We start from the raw sequence: 16,898 nt of genomic DNA, 5'->3' as shown, positions 1-16,898 counted from the left end.
ATACCCGGCCTTAATGAAGTGAGCTTTTCTTTTTGACAGAAGAAGGATGAAATGATGGCAGAAAAGCCTTCTATCAAGGTCAACGCACACAGTACAATCAAGAATCACACACCCACACGATCACACCCACATGCAGCACATAAAGTGGTTGTTTTTGCAGACAATATTGCACACAAACGCAAATATTCAGCAATCTGGCAGTATATAATCCACAGTTAAAACTTGCCCTGTTTTCTTTCTCATATACACACACACTTGTATTTTCTCGCCATTTTGCCTCTTCTCAGAAGTAGCCAGCCCTCTATCTAAAGTGTGTTTTGCCAAAGGCAGAGTGCATTTCCATATATTTCCATTCGATATGAGGAGGCTCTCCATCCAGGGTTATGTTTTTCCTCTCATGCTTCCTGCCGCTCCCCATCCTCCTGCTCCTCTCCCTCTGCTCATCTCGCTGCTTTCCTTGTTCCCTCATTCCCGTGCTCAACACACTGCTTACTTACTTACTTGCTTGAGGGGTCACGGGAAACAGTGACATAAACAATTACTGACCAAGTACCAGGGAGAGAAGTGGCTGCCTTGTGTATGTGTTTGAGCATGTGCATCCATGAACATTTGCAGGGAAATGCATGTGAAATGGGACGTGAGCGTGGAGCTGTGAGTTGCAAAAGGGAATACTTGATCTCAATTATTCCTTTTACGTCTGTGTCTCCAGCTCTCCTTTAATGCAAAACTACTGAGCCCTCCACAAGGATCCATGTGCCTTCTCCTTCGCTCCCCATTCCAAATCATTCTTTCTGTTTCTGACACATGCATGCTCACTCCTCTCACCTCTTGGTATATTCCTGCTGAATAATCAATTTTTGAGCTAGCTGATGTGACTCAAACACACACTCACTCGCACACACACAGACGCTGCCTTGAGACTGGATCGATACCCCTCTCTGTTCTGCTGAAGGAGGCATTGACATCATTCCTGGCCTCAGGCCAAACACACTCTTATCCTTCACAGAGAGAGAGAGGGAGAGAGAGGGGAGACAGAGGGAGGGATTGAGACAGGGACAGGAGGAGGAAGGGAGAGAAAGAAAGATTGGCACCACTTGCTCCCAGGTCACAAAGTGGCCTGTAGCTTCGGCATGTGTGTTCGTTTGTGCTACACGTATGCAGCCCCTCCAAGTGAAGGAGAGTGAGTTAGAGACAAGATTGGCAGTGAAACCACACTCAGCGGCAAACAAGATCATCGACTTGTTTTTCCACTGCAGCCTCTCACCTCTACTCCCTGGACTTTCAGCTTCATGTGATCCTCTCGGGTGGTCTTGCCGTCTTTCCTTTTCTTCCAACAGTACCCATCCTTCCTGTACTTCACCTTTTTACGGTTGTAGAGGATCATAGAGCCATTCTGAGGTCTGACGGGATACATGATAAAGACGTAGTCAGGTATTAGGTTGGTCATTCAGAATAAATGTCTTTGAAGCTAGCAGCAATGCAGCTCTCTGGGATACTGAACAGAACATGAGTTTTGTGCTGCATTCCTAAAACTTCCCGTAGTACCCAAAAACTTCTGGATTGCTCAACTCAAACAAGAAAAAAAAAAACATGTTCTTGGTGTACACAGTGACATCAGCGTTACTCTCCCACAGTCAAGTGAGCTGGTCTCATGTGCTCCCTCCCCACTCATACATAGACTCCGGCTCCTACATGTTAATATTTTAGTAGGGTGATTTATTGGCACGGCAGGAACATTGGCCTCTAAGCTCCCATTCCATATACACCTATCAGGATGCTCACACACAAACACACAGGCGCACACCAGGAGCCATGCATGTACACGTACACGTGAGACACCGAGGCTATAACGATATCAAAGGTGGCAGGACCCACCGCCGTGCGTTCTTTGGGCTCAATGTCAAACCTGCTACCCAGCAATCAATCATTACACTTTCAAACATTAAGGACAGGTGTGTGTGTGTGTGTGTGTGTGTGTGTGTGTGTGTGTGTGTGTGTGTGTGTGTAGGACGCTGAAAAATGCTTTCTCTGCCTTATCTCACCGCAACAGAGAGAGAACAGACGCGTTAACAATCAATAAACTAACATATACTCACGAATGCTCTCTCGCTCTTTCTCTGGCAGTCACATGCACACAAACACACGTTCATACACTTCCTCTTACTGTCCTCGTCTTCATCAACCTCTAGCCTTTATCCCTGTTATCACACCATCTCTTCATTTTCTCTTTTAAGGCTTGTTTGGTTCCCCCATTCTCCCCTCCACTTTTTCTGATCTGCTCATCTCATCTGTTCCCTCTGCTGCTATCTTAACCTGTGCTTCTCCTTTCATCTAATCTCTTTTCCTTTCCTTTCCTTTCCTTTCCTTTCCTTTCCTTTCCTTTCCTTTCCTTTCCTTTCCTTTCCTTCCCTTCTCATATATGTATATGGATTTAGATGATTGCAATTTACTCAGAACACTGTGAGCAGTGAAATTGAATTTACTTTGAGCTGATTTTCTTTGACACCTTAAATCTGTTCTGTTTTGGGGGGTGAGCCTGCCAGTTTCTTAGTGGAGTGGAGACCCCCACCCTCCCATCAAAGCCGAGTTTAGTCTCTGTCTCGAGCAGCGTGAGTCATCTTAGAGCTGCTGATTCTAATTATGTTATGGAGAAGATGGATGATTTCAGATGTGTGTGTGCATGTGTGTGTGTGTGGGCGGCACATGCGCACGGGTTCATACGTATGTGTGCATGTGTGTGTGTGTGTGTGTGTGGCGACAGGGGCGCGTGGATGGTGCCCGTACTGCTCACGAACCCTCTGATTCAAGCAGACATAAATGCTATTGATTGTAACTAGGCTGTGATGTGTGGGATATAAAAAGCTTTTCCACTGTTCCACGGTGTAGCAGAGCAAAAACAGCGATTGCGAGGAAAGTGGGAAAAAAAGAAACAAAACAAAAACGCCACAATAAAGAGACAGAGTGGGTAAATCCGGTAAGGGAGGAGAGAAGGAGGAGTTCATTACACTGAACAAATGAGGTATTTCAGTCAAGGGGAAGAAATGAAGGTCATTGATTGTTATCTTAATATCGACCCCCCACAAGTGTGCAAACACATGCACACTTATGAATGCAAATGCACAAGCGTGCACGTGCACGCACGCACAAAAATGTATGCGCTGCACGTAAATGTCACGGGCCCTGTTAGCTGATCTTTCCATCTGATGGGATTAGGTGTAATCTGTTCTAATCGTGCGTCATGTCATGTGTAAATGGGATTATATTTAACTGCTGCTCAATAACACCAATATGACTGCTGCTGCTGCTGCTGCTGGGAGACTGAGGCTATCCGGCAGCACAACCAATCAATGAGAAATCCATCCACAACATAAACTGTGCTGCTGGCCTCCGGCTGCTCCCGAGAAGAGTCCTTTAGCTGGCACAATAGGAGCGCAGAGGCATATCCTGGGGCTCTCAGCGGTGTCAGTAATCAGAAATGGGGCCACGGGGGTGACCATTTCACTTCCTTAACTTTACTTTCTTCTTTCCTTTCTTGCTTCCCCGTCTCTGTCATTTTTCATTCTCTTTCAGTCCTCTACTTACATCTGTATTAACTAGAGTAAATGTCAATAAGGTGATTTATCAATAATTCACACTGCCCTTTCCTTCAGTCTTTTATTTTCTCTTCCTCTTTTTCCTACCCACTTTCCTAGCTATAACCTCTCTCCATTCTAGGAAAAGAGCTGCTTATGTCTCATTCGGATCGATGAATATTCAGTTCTGGCATGTGAATCCCCGTTCACACCCCATCTTATATACACAAACCCCCCTCACCCTCACTCATCTGAATTATACATCACTTATCCTAATACATTTACATTCATTAATACTCCATTTCCAGCTGACTAGGTGCTTTACAGTCCAAGCATGTTCTGGCGCATTCTCTACATGTAGAGCAGGTCGGCTAGAAGGACCCTTTGGAGACAGTCGACGTACATCACTAATGTTTTAATCAAACAGAGGCACTCAGTCATTGAGATTAAACCAACGTGAGCCACTGACTGATTGAGCGATACTGTGTTTTTGTACGTGTGTGGAAATCATTGTCTGCTCTCTCTCCCCTCACCTGGTTTTCGGCGACGTCGTCAGCCACTCATCGTGTTTCTCAAAAGTGATGAGATATGCAGCAATTTCCTAGAGAGACAGAGACAAGGCAGAAAGGTTATATTGGTATGTGTGCGTGTGTGTATCAGTGTGTGTGTCACAGAGAGATAAAACATAACAGGTATTTCCAGATGACCTGCTGATGCCCACAGAGAGCGTGTCACTATCTTGATTGCCACGGTGAGGTCTGGGCGTCTGATTGGTCACAGTGCAGCCAGTCAGAAGACAGATATAGAGGACAGACCCTCAGGGCCAACAACCAATCACACTCACTGACACACTGATGTTTCCCTCCACTGGGGAGGAAAAGCTATCTCCTAAACACACACACATGCTACATAAACACACACACATGCACAGGGGGTGTGTGTGTGTGCAGACCTATACACTAGCTGAGAGAGTGCGCTGATAGGAAAAGTTTTCTTGTACTTGGCAGTTTCACAGTTTCCCGGCAGATAAAGCTCACTCCTAACTCGATTCTTAATTCCTCTGGCTCTCTTTTCATCTCCTCAGCTCTCCTCTCCACATAACTTCTATTCTTCTTCCACACTCAAATGAATCCAATAAGGAAAAAGAAAGTTCAAATCGTACAGGTGCATTCTACCAAGAGTAAGGAAAAACAAAACGCCCGTACACACACACACACACATACACGGAGACACAGAGATGCAGCCAAAAGAAACTCTTGTTTATACCTCCTGCTTTTTAGTCGCTCACGCAGCATCGCCTTTTCCTTTCTCTCGGTGAACCCTGTAACCCCTGACTTCCTCCTTGAAACATTGTTCTTTCCCCGACTCCCATCTCACCCACTTGCTGTGAAAGACTGTGAAATGTAAATTGTCCTCTTAAGGCAATCAGTGTTTGAAATGTGGCACAAAGCAATAGTGAAGAAGACATCAACACTCCAGCACTCCTTCATCTGCCCCCTCAGCTCAACAGTCTCCTCTCCAGACCTCCTCTGCCTCTTTCTCCGTGTGTGTGTGTGTGTGTGTGTGTGTGTGTTTAGGTATTTGTCCCAGTTTGGCAAGAGAGTACTCCAGCTCCATACCGATCAGACGAGATGAAGGGAGGGGTGGGGGGTGGGGTAGGGATGGGGATGGGGGGAACAGCTGAAGGGTGCTTGCACTTAACTGGATTGTTTTTATTTTTTTATGTACCCTCCATTCGTTCCTCTCATTCCAACCCCTTACTGCCTCATCCTACATTTATGTGTGTTTATGTGTGCGTGTGTATGTGTAGGCTGGGCTGTTATCACACCCTTAATAATTATCACTCTCAAGCTGGCCACTATTAATGTCTGTCTGTCTGTCTCGGGCACATAAAACTGCTCCGAGTCATGGTTGGGTTGGATGCACACAGGCACATTTTCAGCCAAAGCTCGGCACAAACAACAGACACACACACACACACACACACACACACACACACACACACACACACACACACACACACACGCATGCACACGCGCGCGCACACACACACACACACACACACAAACGCAAAAGGAGTGCCTCATTCATTTATGCATCTATTCATTAGCTGTGACAGGCAGCCACCTCTCCTCCTCCCAAACCACTCCGCAGCAAGTCAATATCCTATACGGCCTCCACAGCTCCGGCCAGGCACTTGTGCCCCCCTAGTGACTGTCAGCCAGTGGGAGGCGGGAGGAGAGAGGAGAAGAAGAGAGGAGACGAGGGGCTGGGAGAGGCAGAAGGATGGGAGGATTAAGAAGGAGGGAGAGAGACTTGCAATTAAAGGCCTGCCCCATAAGAGCCATTAAAAAAGCTAGAAACAGAAGAGTCAGCTGAAACGGCCGCCTGACACACTCTAAAACACACCCACCCACACACACACACACACACACACACACACACACACACACACACACACACACACTGCTGCTCACTCCCTCAACAGCACTCACGCTCACCCGTGTGAGGAGTGACAGAAGTGAGACGGTGAAGGTCGAACCTCAGGAAGTCACTGTTATTGTCCCAGTAGAAAGCAGTGATGGAGTGCTTTGAGCATGCCTAGTGATGGTGACACACTGACCCTTTAGGAATACTGTGTGTGCATGTGTGTGTGTGTGTGTCTGTGTGTGTGTACATGCACACGCACGCGTGCGTGCATAATAGCTATGCCAGACACACGGACAGGGACGAGTATCTTCCTCAAGGGATCTACTCTAGAAACCCAGACATTCTGCATGTCTCTGTGAGTCTACGTAATAATACATCACGACAGGCCTGCCTGAATGCACACACACGCGCACTATTCCCAACACACACCTATTCCTGTCTGTCTGCGTGTGAGAGAAACTGAGAAAGAGACAGAGTTACTTAAGAAGTATCTAACAAAGCAGAGAGCATAAGTGGGAAGTTAGATTGGAGCGAGTGATGCAGTTAGGGAAATCAGCCTCCCACTCATGCATCACTGAGACCATCTCCCTCCAAGAAACTGGCATGTACAGAACAGCAGACAGACAGCCATACACACACACACACACACACACACACACACACACACACACAGACCTCGGGGAGATTTCCACAGGAGGGAGGATGGGGAAGTTGGGGGGTGGGGGGGGGGTCGCCTACACAGCAACAGACTTATACAGGAGCTTTCCCCAGGGAGATTCCGTTATAGGGTCTAGCTACAGGCTAGCATGTGTGTGTGTGTGTGTGTGTGTGTGTGTGTGTGTGTGTGTGTGTGTGTGTGTGTGTGCGCATGTCTGAAGTCTAATGATGAGCATCACCCCGACAGAGATCGGGGGAAAACAGAGCTGTCTATAAACTGGAACTGTCACATCCATTTGAAGTGCCTCAAATGAAGGCTGCTGCTGGTTCTCACCAAAGCAATCATCTGGCATTGAGCAGTTTATTTTGGCAGTACAGGAGGTAACAAACTGAAGGTCCTTTTCAACTACAGAATTTTGTCTCTGCCTTGCTCCTTGAGTCTTGTATACATACCATATGAAGGGGGTGAAACAAACCGCATTAGTATTACAAGTGCCTGATGTTCACAAGCATTCTATTCATAGAGTTCATTTTGCTTTCTTTTAGCAAGCATAAAGCATTTCTGTTATTTATGTTATACATCATTTATTGGTCTGTTTCACCGTATAAAACACACATTACAGTGGCTGTCTCACGCTAAATCCACACGTAACACTATTTGATTTGTGATCTGAAATGTGACACGGCTCATCTCTCAGCATCCCTTTGTGTAACGCTCGTTGCTGACCTCTAAAAATCACCAATGTCATGGAGCAACGGTGGCTTTTTTGAGCAGACTCGAGCTGCAGCAAAGATTATGTTGCAAAGAGAAAGCCGAATGCAGACTAAGTTAGGCTTTGCCTTAAGCTGACATTAATGATGTGAAGTCTATTGTAAACCAGACCAATAATGTCTTGTTTGCACTGTGTTCTCTAACCTGGCTAATTAAAATGTGTGGCTCGAACAGAGAGACAGACAATGACTTATGACGAGGATAATTTTGTTCTGTTCTAGCCACACAATAAAATTTCATCAAGTCTATTGTAAACCGGAGCAATAATGTGTAGTTTGTATTATATTCCCAAACTGCCTCTCTCCCCACAGTGTGTTACTTTCAACAGCCTTTATATTACCTCCACTGGCTAATACAACTGCTTAATGCTGTTTCCATAACAACTGTTGCAAAGCCCCTGATCAGAATTCCTCTCAAGCTTGCCTTGTGTTTATCATATAAACACCTCATCACACACTGAGTAACAAACACATGCACGGCCATGGACATAAAAGACTTATGCACACACATGCATACAAATGGGCCGTTAATACACAAAGTCTCTTGTATACAAAAATAAATATATAAAAACAAAACTAGTCCTGGCTTTGTCTGCCTATCCTCCTGTTCTCTCAGTGACACACTGCGAGACAAACAAACAGCTGCACACATACACACACAGACACACAAGTTTATGCTGCTATCCTGTAAGTCTAACCAAAACCCTAAACTTAACCTCGATCCCATTAAAAGCTGGCCTCCTGTTCCCAAAAAAGAACAGTGGTGCCAACAAGGTTGGTGTGTATAATGGTGAAGGTCATAAAGATGAACCAAACTGGGTGCACACACACACACACACACACACACACACACACACACACACACACACACGTTATCCTCAAAGTCTAACCCAAACTCTAAAGGTAACCAGGATCCCATAAAATACTGTTCCCAAAAAGACCAGTAGCTTCAAAAAGGTTGGTGTGCATGCTGATAAAGGTCCTAAACATGGAACAAAACTACGTGCTCACGCACACACACACACACACACACACACACACACACACACACATATACATATTTAATGTTGGGCTATCATTGAGGGATAAGGTCTGACCTTCAGTGGGGGCCCGCCTCTGTCACCTGGTTGGGAAAGAGACATGTGCATCACATTCATCTCTGTCTCACCCCAGCTCTCGCAGCATTCACGCGCAGGCGCATACGCTCACACTCAGACATGCGTGCACCCAAAAATATCCCCCATGTCAAAAATATACATGGAAGGATGCACAAGCATGAACAAGTGTATACACATACACACAACGCGGAGGCTTAGTCTCTGAAGAGTCTGAGAGTATGTAGTGGCTGCTGCGCATGTGAGTGATGGCTTTGTAATGAAAAAATCTCTCTGCCCTCTCCTTCACTCCATCTCCTTTTTGGTTTGACCTCTTTACTTTCCTCCCACCTCTCCCATTCCCACAGCTCACCTTCTTCTGCCTTTTTTCCCCCCTGATTTTCTCATCTCCCTCTCATCACCCTCCCTTCCAAATTTACAGAGTTCCAAACGGTGAAAGTGGCGACACACACACACACACACACACACACACACACACACACACACACACGCACACACACACTGACGGTATTGAAAGTAGCACAAACTCTTTTAGCGGAGACCTGAGAGCGAAGAAGAGACAGCCTCAATCCACTGGGGGAACATCAATCATATTTTTCTAAGACTTCCCCTCTCTTGCGCACCTTACCTGTCCTCTTCCTCTTCCCTTGCATTTGCATTTGAGGAGACGGCCCCCACTCTCTCAGCAGGGGGGGTGAGCACATCAAAGACAGCAACAGGTGTGTGGTGTCAAACACAATGCCAGGAACCCCGCCGCGTTAGGGCGTCTTGGATAAAGCTTGTCAGAGTCTTCAAAAACTCCCGCAAAGTTAACCAGGAAAGGGTGCTCAGACACATACACACTTGCACACACAGACGGATATTTGAAATTTCAAATGATGAAAGCGCATTTAGCAGTGGCTTTTTTTTTTTTTTAAGAAGAGAAAGCGACTTGGTGGCAGCAGTGGCTCGGTGGGGGGTGAGGGTGTCTCACTGAAGGAGTCCCCAGTGGTTGTGTTAACCCCTGATGCCTCTTCTCGTTGTGAGTCACTCTTCCCTCAGAGGGTGATCTCTGCTCTGCTATTGTTGATGTTATTGTTGTTGAGGAGGTTTAGTATGATAAGGAAGGAGAGAAAGAGAGACAGAGAGAGAAACTGAGAGACGGGGAGCGAGAGAGAGAGTGAAAGAAAGTGTGTGCCACCTCTCATTGGCATAAATACTTGTTTACAACAAGACATAAATTGGCACCCTGTCAGTCAGCCTCTCTATTTCTCTTTCGTCTTACTCCCTTACTCTATTTCCTTCCCTGTCTCTCTCCCCCCCCCCTCTCCTCTTCTCTCCCTCTGTGCTGCTAAGCGTATTATAACACTCCCTGGTTCAGCCCTCTCTCATTACCATATTCTAATTACATTCGTTAAGGGGAGCATTTGGGAGTTTAATGAATAAATTTGAAAGATGGGTCTCTGTGGCGATCTTTAGGTTTGTCTCCTTCTCAACCGACTAAAGATGGGAGCATACGTGTGTGCATGTGTGTCTGCATGCACGTGTGTTTGCGCACCTGTTCAGTACGTGTGTGTGCGCGCACGCACGCTCGGTAAATATGACTGTAGCTGCATTTCAGAAAAAACAAACAAATCTAGTTAGCTCCTGGAGCTCACGTGGAGATCAAAATCTAAATCTAAATCAATTCAGAATTCTGTTTGTTTCTAACAAATAAAGATTTCATGTCATTTGGTTGTTGTTTTGGAGAAGAAGAAGAAAAGAAAACTTGGGAGCCACCCATGTTGAAGTCATGCATATTTAACTCTCCTCAAAAACAAGCTGCCAAAGACAAGCATCAATTTACAGATGTACAAATTGCTTGCAATCTCGAGTTTATCTTTTCTACTGACAATAGAGCTGGAGGCTTCAATCTGGGAGACGGGCAGGTGGAGTCATAACAATCATAAGCAAAAGTAAACATGAAAGGTTATCAACCCAGCTCCGCTCACTGGCTTCTATTGTTGTGCAGTTTGATCTGTCTCTGCCTAGGACGAAGCCCAGGGCTGTGGACCTGTGCTCACTCTTTCAGGGTATTGCAAAATGTAATGTACCTTTCACATGGTTTAATAAAACAGTCCCCAATGTGTTCCCAGTTCTGATGATTGCCAGCTCGCGCTTCAAAGAGTGAGGGAGAGAGAGAGCAAAACTCACTTCTTGCTAAGAAATCAAACTTTTTTTCAAATGTAACCAAATTATGTGCTTTCACTTGGACAACTGCTTTGATTACTCACAATTAAGCAATACCACAAGCAATAGAATCAAGATGGAGAATTTAATTTAACCAACGTCCCCACAGAATTCATTTTTTACTGCAACTTCAATTTAATAAAATGAACATTTTCTTCTTTGGCTAAATAAATTATTATTGCTTATTTTTTTTAAAAGATCTCAGACAGTGAATCAGTTTCCTGTTGAACTGAGCAAAGGTATAAACACAAATCTGGAGTCAGCAGAATTTGGGCAGCGTCTTTTGGTAAAAAGTATGGATTTGTATCATTGTGAATTCAGCTTGATGTGGACCGATCCATCCTGATTTTTTTCCAGCACTTCAATTTGTATTAAACTATAGCACCAGGGACAGAGTATACATATCTCGAACAAATTACGTGAACTGCAGAATGCTGTAGAAGTTAATAGTTTGCAGTACAGTGTAACACTGGATTCAAAGGGGCTCCTCTTCACACTATACTTACAGTAAAGATACATAATGCAAGGTAGAGCCCAGAGTCATCACCTTCTCTTCAAGTACTGTGATTCATGCAGTGGGCGCCAAAGAAGGTGTGCTATCTTTAACTCTTACCACTATAACACACACATATACATATATATATATACACATATACATATATATACACATATATACACATATATACACACACATATATATATATATATATATATATATATATATATATATATATATATATATATATATATATATATTAGGGCTGCCACAAACGATTATTTTGATAGTCGACTAGTCACCAATTATTTATGCGATTAGTCGACTAATCAGATCATCATCCACTGGACGTAAAACTACAGCTTATTGCACCAGCAGCATCTGCTCTTATATAACTATCATTAGCTTACAGCTTTAATCTTTTAAGGTGCTAACTAAAAATAAAGACAAGATGATAGTTTATTCAATTTTAATGAAATTTGCAGATTGTTTCGGTGAAGTTTAATAAACTCCTTGCTATCTAAAATATAACAGGACAACGGAGTATATTCTCCAGCATCTCACACTTCTGATAATCAGCTGTCTGCTTGACGTTTATTCAGCTGTGTAAAAACTATAACTTTAATCTCAGACAAACCGATTTACTCAGGAACAAATAAAATACAAAAAAAAAAAAAAAGCCAAACAACAACATTTTTAATTTATCTAAGTGACTCATATATATTTAACCTGAGTAGCGAAAGACGGCGGTGGGTTTGAAAACAATTTGCCGGGAGTCCGGTGTTCTCACCGCGCTAGTGACCTAGCCCCCGGCTAGCTATCGAGCTAGTGGGTAACAGACGTCTCCGAAAACGTCGGAGCGCTTTTGAAAATATGTGGTGTCCTGATAAACTGAGCCGATATTTGAGGTTTACACAGCTACATTCTCGGCTGAAAATATGTTAAACGTTTATTTTGTGACCCAGAAAGAATAATAAGAGTAATATTAAAACTAACTAGCTGCCGCCATTGTTGGAAACTGAGCTGGGCCGCGCTATGAATTCTGGGACACAGCTGCTTCTTCTTCTTCTTCTTCGGGGTTTAACGGCAGCTGGCATCCTTGTACATGCAGTGCTGCCATCTTCTGTTTCAGTCCGTTATTACACTCTTAAATCCTGCCACTTATTCCTGCGTCTTTTGGGATCTTACAAAGCTTCAAACGACGCGTCGACTATTAAATCAGTCGTCGACGATTTTGATAGTCGACGTAATCGTGACTAGTCGACAAATCGTGGCAGCCCTAATATATATATATATATATATATATATATATATATATATATATATATATATATATATATATATATATAAGCATATATATATATGTGTGTGTGTGTGTGTGTGTGTGTGTGTGTGTGTATATATCAGGAAGAGAAACTTCAGCAAATACTTTATGGTTTATATCTGACAGCAAGCATATTTTTTTGTCTATGGAGACACTGAGTTTACTTAAGTTTGGTTGCCTTTGTTGCAAATACTTCTGCCAAAGCTATATAATATTTGCTAATTTAATGCACTTTTAGAGATTCAAAGGCACACAGACATCAGTCATTGCCTTCCAGGCTGTCCTGGTAGCTTTCCACCTCATATGAACTGTAATGGGGTGTGACTTTCTAGTTCAACATGCAATAACACCTAAGAGCAGGCAGAAATTGTAGCTTAGAGTCTCACAGAAAAAAAAGGAGGCTGAAGTTGTGTGTTGAACATAGTTAAAACTTGCTAAACCTATAGCCATACTGCCAGAACATATATACTTCCAACAATAGGTAATTGTGCACCTAGGCTAAGTAATACCTGTTTTGTGGGTGGGAAATCTTGCTGCCGCCATGTTTGCAGCAGTCATGAGCGATTACTTCCACTCTGTAATCATCTCATTTTTGTAAGAGAGTGATTTTGCCTCGAGTGTTAGGGTTGATTTCAAATAAGCAAACAATATTGTTATTGTGAGTGTCTGAGTCAGACACACAATCCAGAAAGCAAGACTTTTAATCTCTGTGACTTGGTCAAGATGCAGCTGAGACAAGTGAGATGCTCTGCCTTGAGGTGTTTATAATGCCCCCTTCAACCGCTTTATACTGCATATTGAATCAATTAAAACACAGTATATGCTCTGCCGGTATGCAAATGCAGCATTGCTATCCCATATATAGTTGTCTCCTTGGAGTACAAGATGATGGATGATATATTACAGCTGAGCTGGTCTTAGAGTAATGACACAGCTGCACTACAATACACAACTTAGTGCACAGCTAATAGTGTATATGCAGAGCGACAGAACGCACTCGCACACACATACACACAAATGCCACCTTGTTTAATCCCCCGGGAATCAGTGAAATTTGATTACCATGACTTTTACAAACACACTCCATATGAGAGTAGACATTCCATACATCAGCGAGGGGGGCGAGGCAGGAGAGGGAGGAAGAAGCGGACCGAATTGGGGAGATGGAGGAATATGTAGTGCTAGATCGAAGTGCAGTTGGAGAGGAAAAGACTGGACTCCTGCTGTGAGCCCCTGAATAGAACAGCTCAGATATCATAACTCACACTGAAAGTGCAAAACACACACACACAGACACTGAAAAAATCTCTATATATTACGGTAGATGTTGGGAACAGCATATTTACCAGTAAATGTATATGTTTCCCTGGGTAACTCTTGTAAATGTTTACATTTCCAGAATAATGTTAGTGGAAAATGCTAGACACAACACCATGGGATTCACACCTCTCTCACTATGTTTTGTTGTGGATATGATGTTGTGGGCGGCCAATTAACCCCTTTTGCCAACCTCCTCTGAAACACTGAGAAATAAATTGAGCATACAAACATAAATACAAACAAAGCAGAAATTAATGCTTTGTAGGTTTTAAAACACGCAATCATAATTGACCTACAGTCATGTGAAAAAAAGTTTTCAGAAGTCTCTCTGTAATCCTGTGAAAAATGATGTAAAGTCTTGCTGCTTCCATAGAGATATGGAAGGTGCTCGTAATCAAGTTCCCTTGATTAAATGATCATCAACAAGTGTGAGCAGATTTTGGCAGTTTGCTGGTCCAGAGCATTCAGGTTTGGGTGAACACAGTGCAACAATCTTTCTAGCAGTGGATGTCCCTGCAAATCCACTTCAAGGTCAGATCAGCGAATGCTCAGAAAAACTGGAAAAAAAACAACCCAAGATCTATAGCTCAGACTTTACAGGCCTCAGTTAGCTCATTAAAGGTTGAAGTACATGACAGTGCAATTAGAAAAAGATCAAGTATGGCTTGTTTTCTAGGGCTGGCAGGAGAAAGCTCATGGTAGCAGGACTTTTTGTAATGTTGTAACGTTGGATCTGTAAAAACCACAAGACTTCTGGAACAATGTGCTCTGGAAAGACGAGACCAAAAGTGGAGATGTCTGGCCATAATGCACCAAACACAGCATATTAGCACAAACACCTCATCCAGGTTTTCAAAGGACTCCATAGATTCCTCTATGGAGGAATACACCACATTAGAGCCATTGCATGATATTGAAACATAATATTATTCGGTTTTAAAAGCAGATGTTGTGCATCAAGACTCTTTTTTCCACATTTGCTAGAGCCATCCAGTGCACTTTCATTAATGTATAAAAATCATAGAAATTTTTGTGTTACAGTTTAGGTTTTTAATTGTGATTTTAAAGAGTTTTCTGAAACAACTCTGCACCAGGAGAAACATTGCTCACAGTGAGAGTGTAGTACACACCGCAGGAGTGTTAAACTGTTTGTCTTCTTAACTCATTAACAAGTGAAAAACACATTACCATCCATAAAAACATCTACCAATGAATGTTAATCAATTCACTGCTATAGACATTTACCACCGTAACATGCATCTGCTTTATAAAATCATAAAGTAATGAGCAAACAGATGATAAGAGGAAATAAATGAGAGTGTTCTGAATCTACCGCAGCAATCTGACATTTCTTTATTATTACCTTGTATTTTTGGTCTGGAGCGAATGCAGTTGATCTAACCCTGGAAATGCAATTTAACAACGACATGATCTTACCAGTTTTAATTAGAAATAAACCTACGGACTCCAAGTGGCCATTAGATGATGGAAGCTTATGAGGCCAACACACTTAGATCCAGTGCGATATCACATTAACAAAACTGACAATTTAACCCCACAGCAACTTTACGCAGCAAAAACAAATGTGGTCGGATAAATTTGCATCCCCTTTGCAAATACGTATGAACTTTGATTGCGTTAGTAAAAAATATTTGAGCTGGGATGTTTTTATTGACAATTCTATTCATCTTGGATTAGCTACAACAGAGGCAGTTAATAGTGCCATGTACAAAATTAACTGAGGCAACTTTGATGGAATAGACAACAAACTGGAAAGTAAATTGAGGTCTCTTCACTCCAGAAAAATAAATATTCGGTGATGTATTAAAAAAAGACAGGCACAACCATAATCTGTGTCTTTCCAAGAATGCAGCGAGAAAAGAATTTGTAGAGACCAAATTAGCATCATGCCAGAAACTGCAAATTTGTAGACAGACAGACGCAGAAATAAAAACCATAAACACTCCAATCATGTCTAGAGGAATAAAATTAAAGACTAGGTTACCATTAATAGGTTATAAATATATGTACTCATAGGCCACTTGGTCAGGTACACCTGTTCAACAGCTCGCTAACACAAATATTTCATCAGCTGTCTGTGTATTTAGTAGGGGTGCAACGATATTCGTATCGATATTGAACCGTTCGATACAGTGCTTTCGGTTCGGTACGCATATGTATCGAACAATACAACATTTGTAATTTATTTTATCAACTTTCCTTCTGACGATGCTGTCTGTGTTGAGCGCTCAGTGAATCTGTGTTCGACTACTCCGCCTAGGCTGCACTGTCGAGCGCAGATCCACTGAGCGCTCAACACAGACAGCATAGTCAGAAGGAAGAGCGCAGGGCAAGCTAGCGAGACAGAAGTTAAGCTCTCCTTGCAACAGGCAAATTGAACCTCATTCAGATCTGGCGTTTGGAATTATTTTGGTTTTCATGTGACGTATGACCCTGAAGGTAAGCGAGTCATGGACTAAAGTAAAACAGTATGTTGGATGTGCCATGCAATGCTCAATTACATTGGTGTGAACTAGTGTGTTAGCGCAGTTAGCTCGTTAACGTGTTGGCCGTCTAGCCCCATGCACGGAGCGATCGGCGGTAGCTCGTTAACGGAGATTTGCCGTGTTGTGGCGTTAAGGTCATTTCAACAAGATTAACCTGAAAGCACTAGTGGGAACACAACGAATATGACTGCACATTTACGCCGACATCATCCTAGTGCAAAGACAAGTGGAAGCAGACAAAAAAAAGCAAGCATGCTACTAACTTTAGCCGAGTCATTTAGACAGCTGTTAGCACATGATTCTCCTTATGCTGCTGAGAATATAGCCCAGAAGAAGCGGATAGTATAGCTTTTATTTTGGAAAGAGCCATTTCTCTGTAATAAACTCTCTTTTCCAAAGATGAGTGATTCCTCAATCAGATACAGGGCTTGCAATATCGCTAGCCCGGCGTCCCGGAGCTAGCGATTTTTTCAGTCGGGCTACCAAAATCTATCTCTT

At 43.1% G+C, this 16,898-nt stretch overlaps 1 protein-coding gene across 8 annotated transcripts in view; it reads right to left on the bottom strand.

The window, feature by feature from the left end:
• LOC146574019 (calmodulin-binding transcription activator 1-like) overlaps window positions 1-16,898 on the bottom strand; it is a 55,541-nt gene that overhangs the window by 16,636 nt on the left and 22,007 nt on the right. For all 8 annotated transcript variants that reach the window (XM_085273560.1, XM_085273561.1, XM_085273559.1 and 5 more), the window contains exons 4-5: window positions 4,106-4,173; window positions 1,265-1,400 (exon numbers count right to left, since the gene is read on the bottom strand). In XM_085273560.1, the coding sequence (XP_085129686.1) occupies window positions 1,265-1,400; window positions 4,106-4,173 (204 nt within the window). The remainder of the gene's footprint in view (window positions 1-1,264; window positions 1,401-4,105; window positions 4,174-16,898) is intronic.

The sequence above is a fragment of the Mchenga conophoros genome, linkage group LG5, assembly GCF_057382185.1.
Source record: "Mchenga conophoros isolate Kocher_MC1m ecotype Shallow Benthic linkage group LG5, M_conophoros_male_GT1.1, whole genome shotgun sequence".
Taxonomy (NCBI): Eukaryota; Metazoa; Chordata; class Actinopteri; order Cichliformes; family Cichlidae; genus Mchenga; species Mchenga conophoros.
Note: the sequence above shows the minus strand (reverse complement) of the source record. Positions and strands in the feature narration are given on the sequence as shown.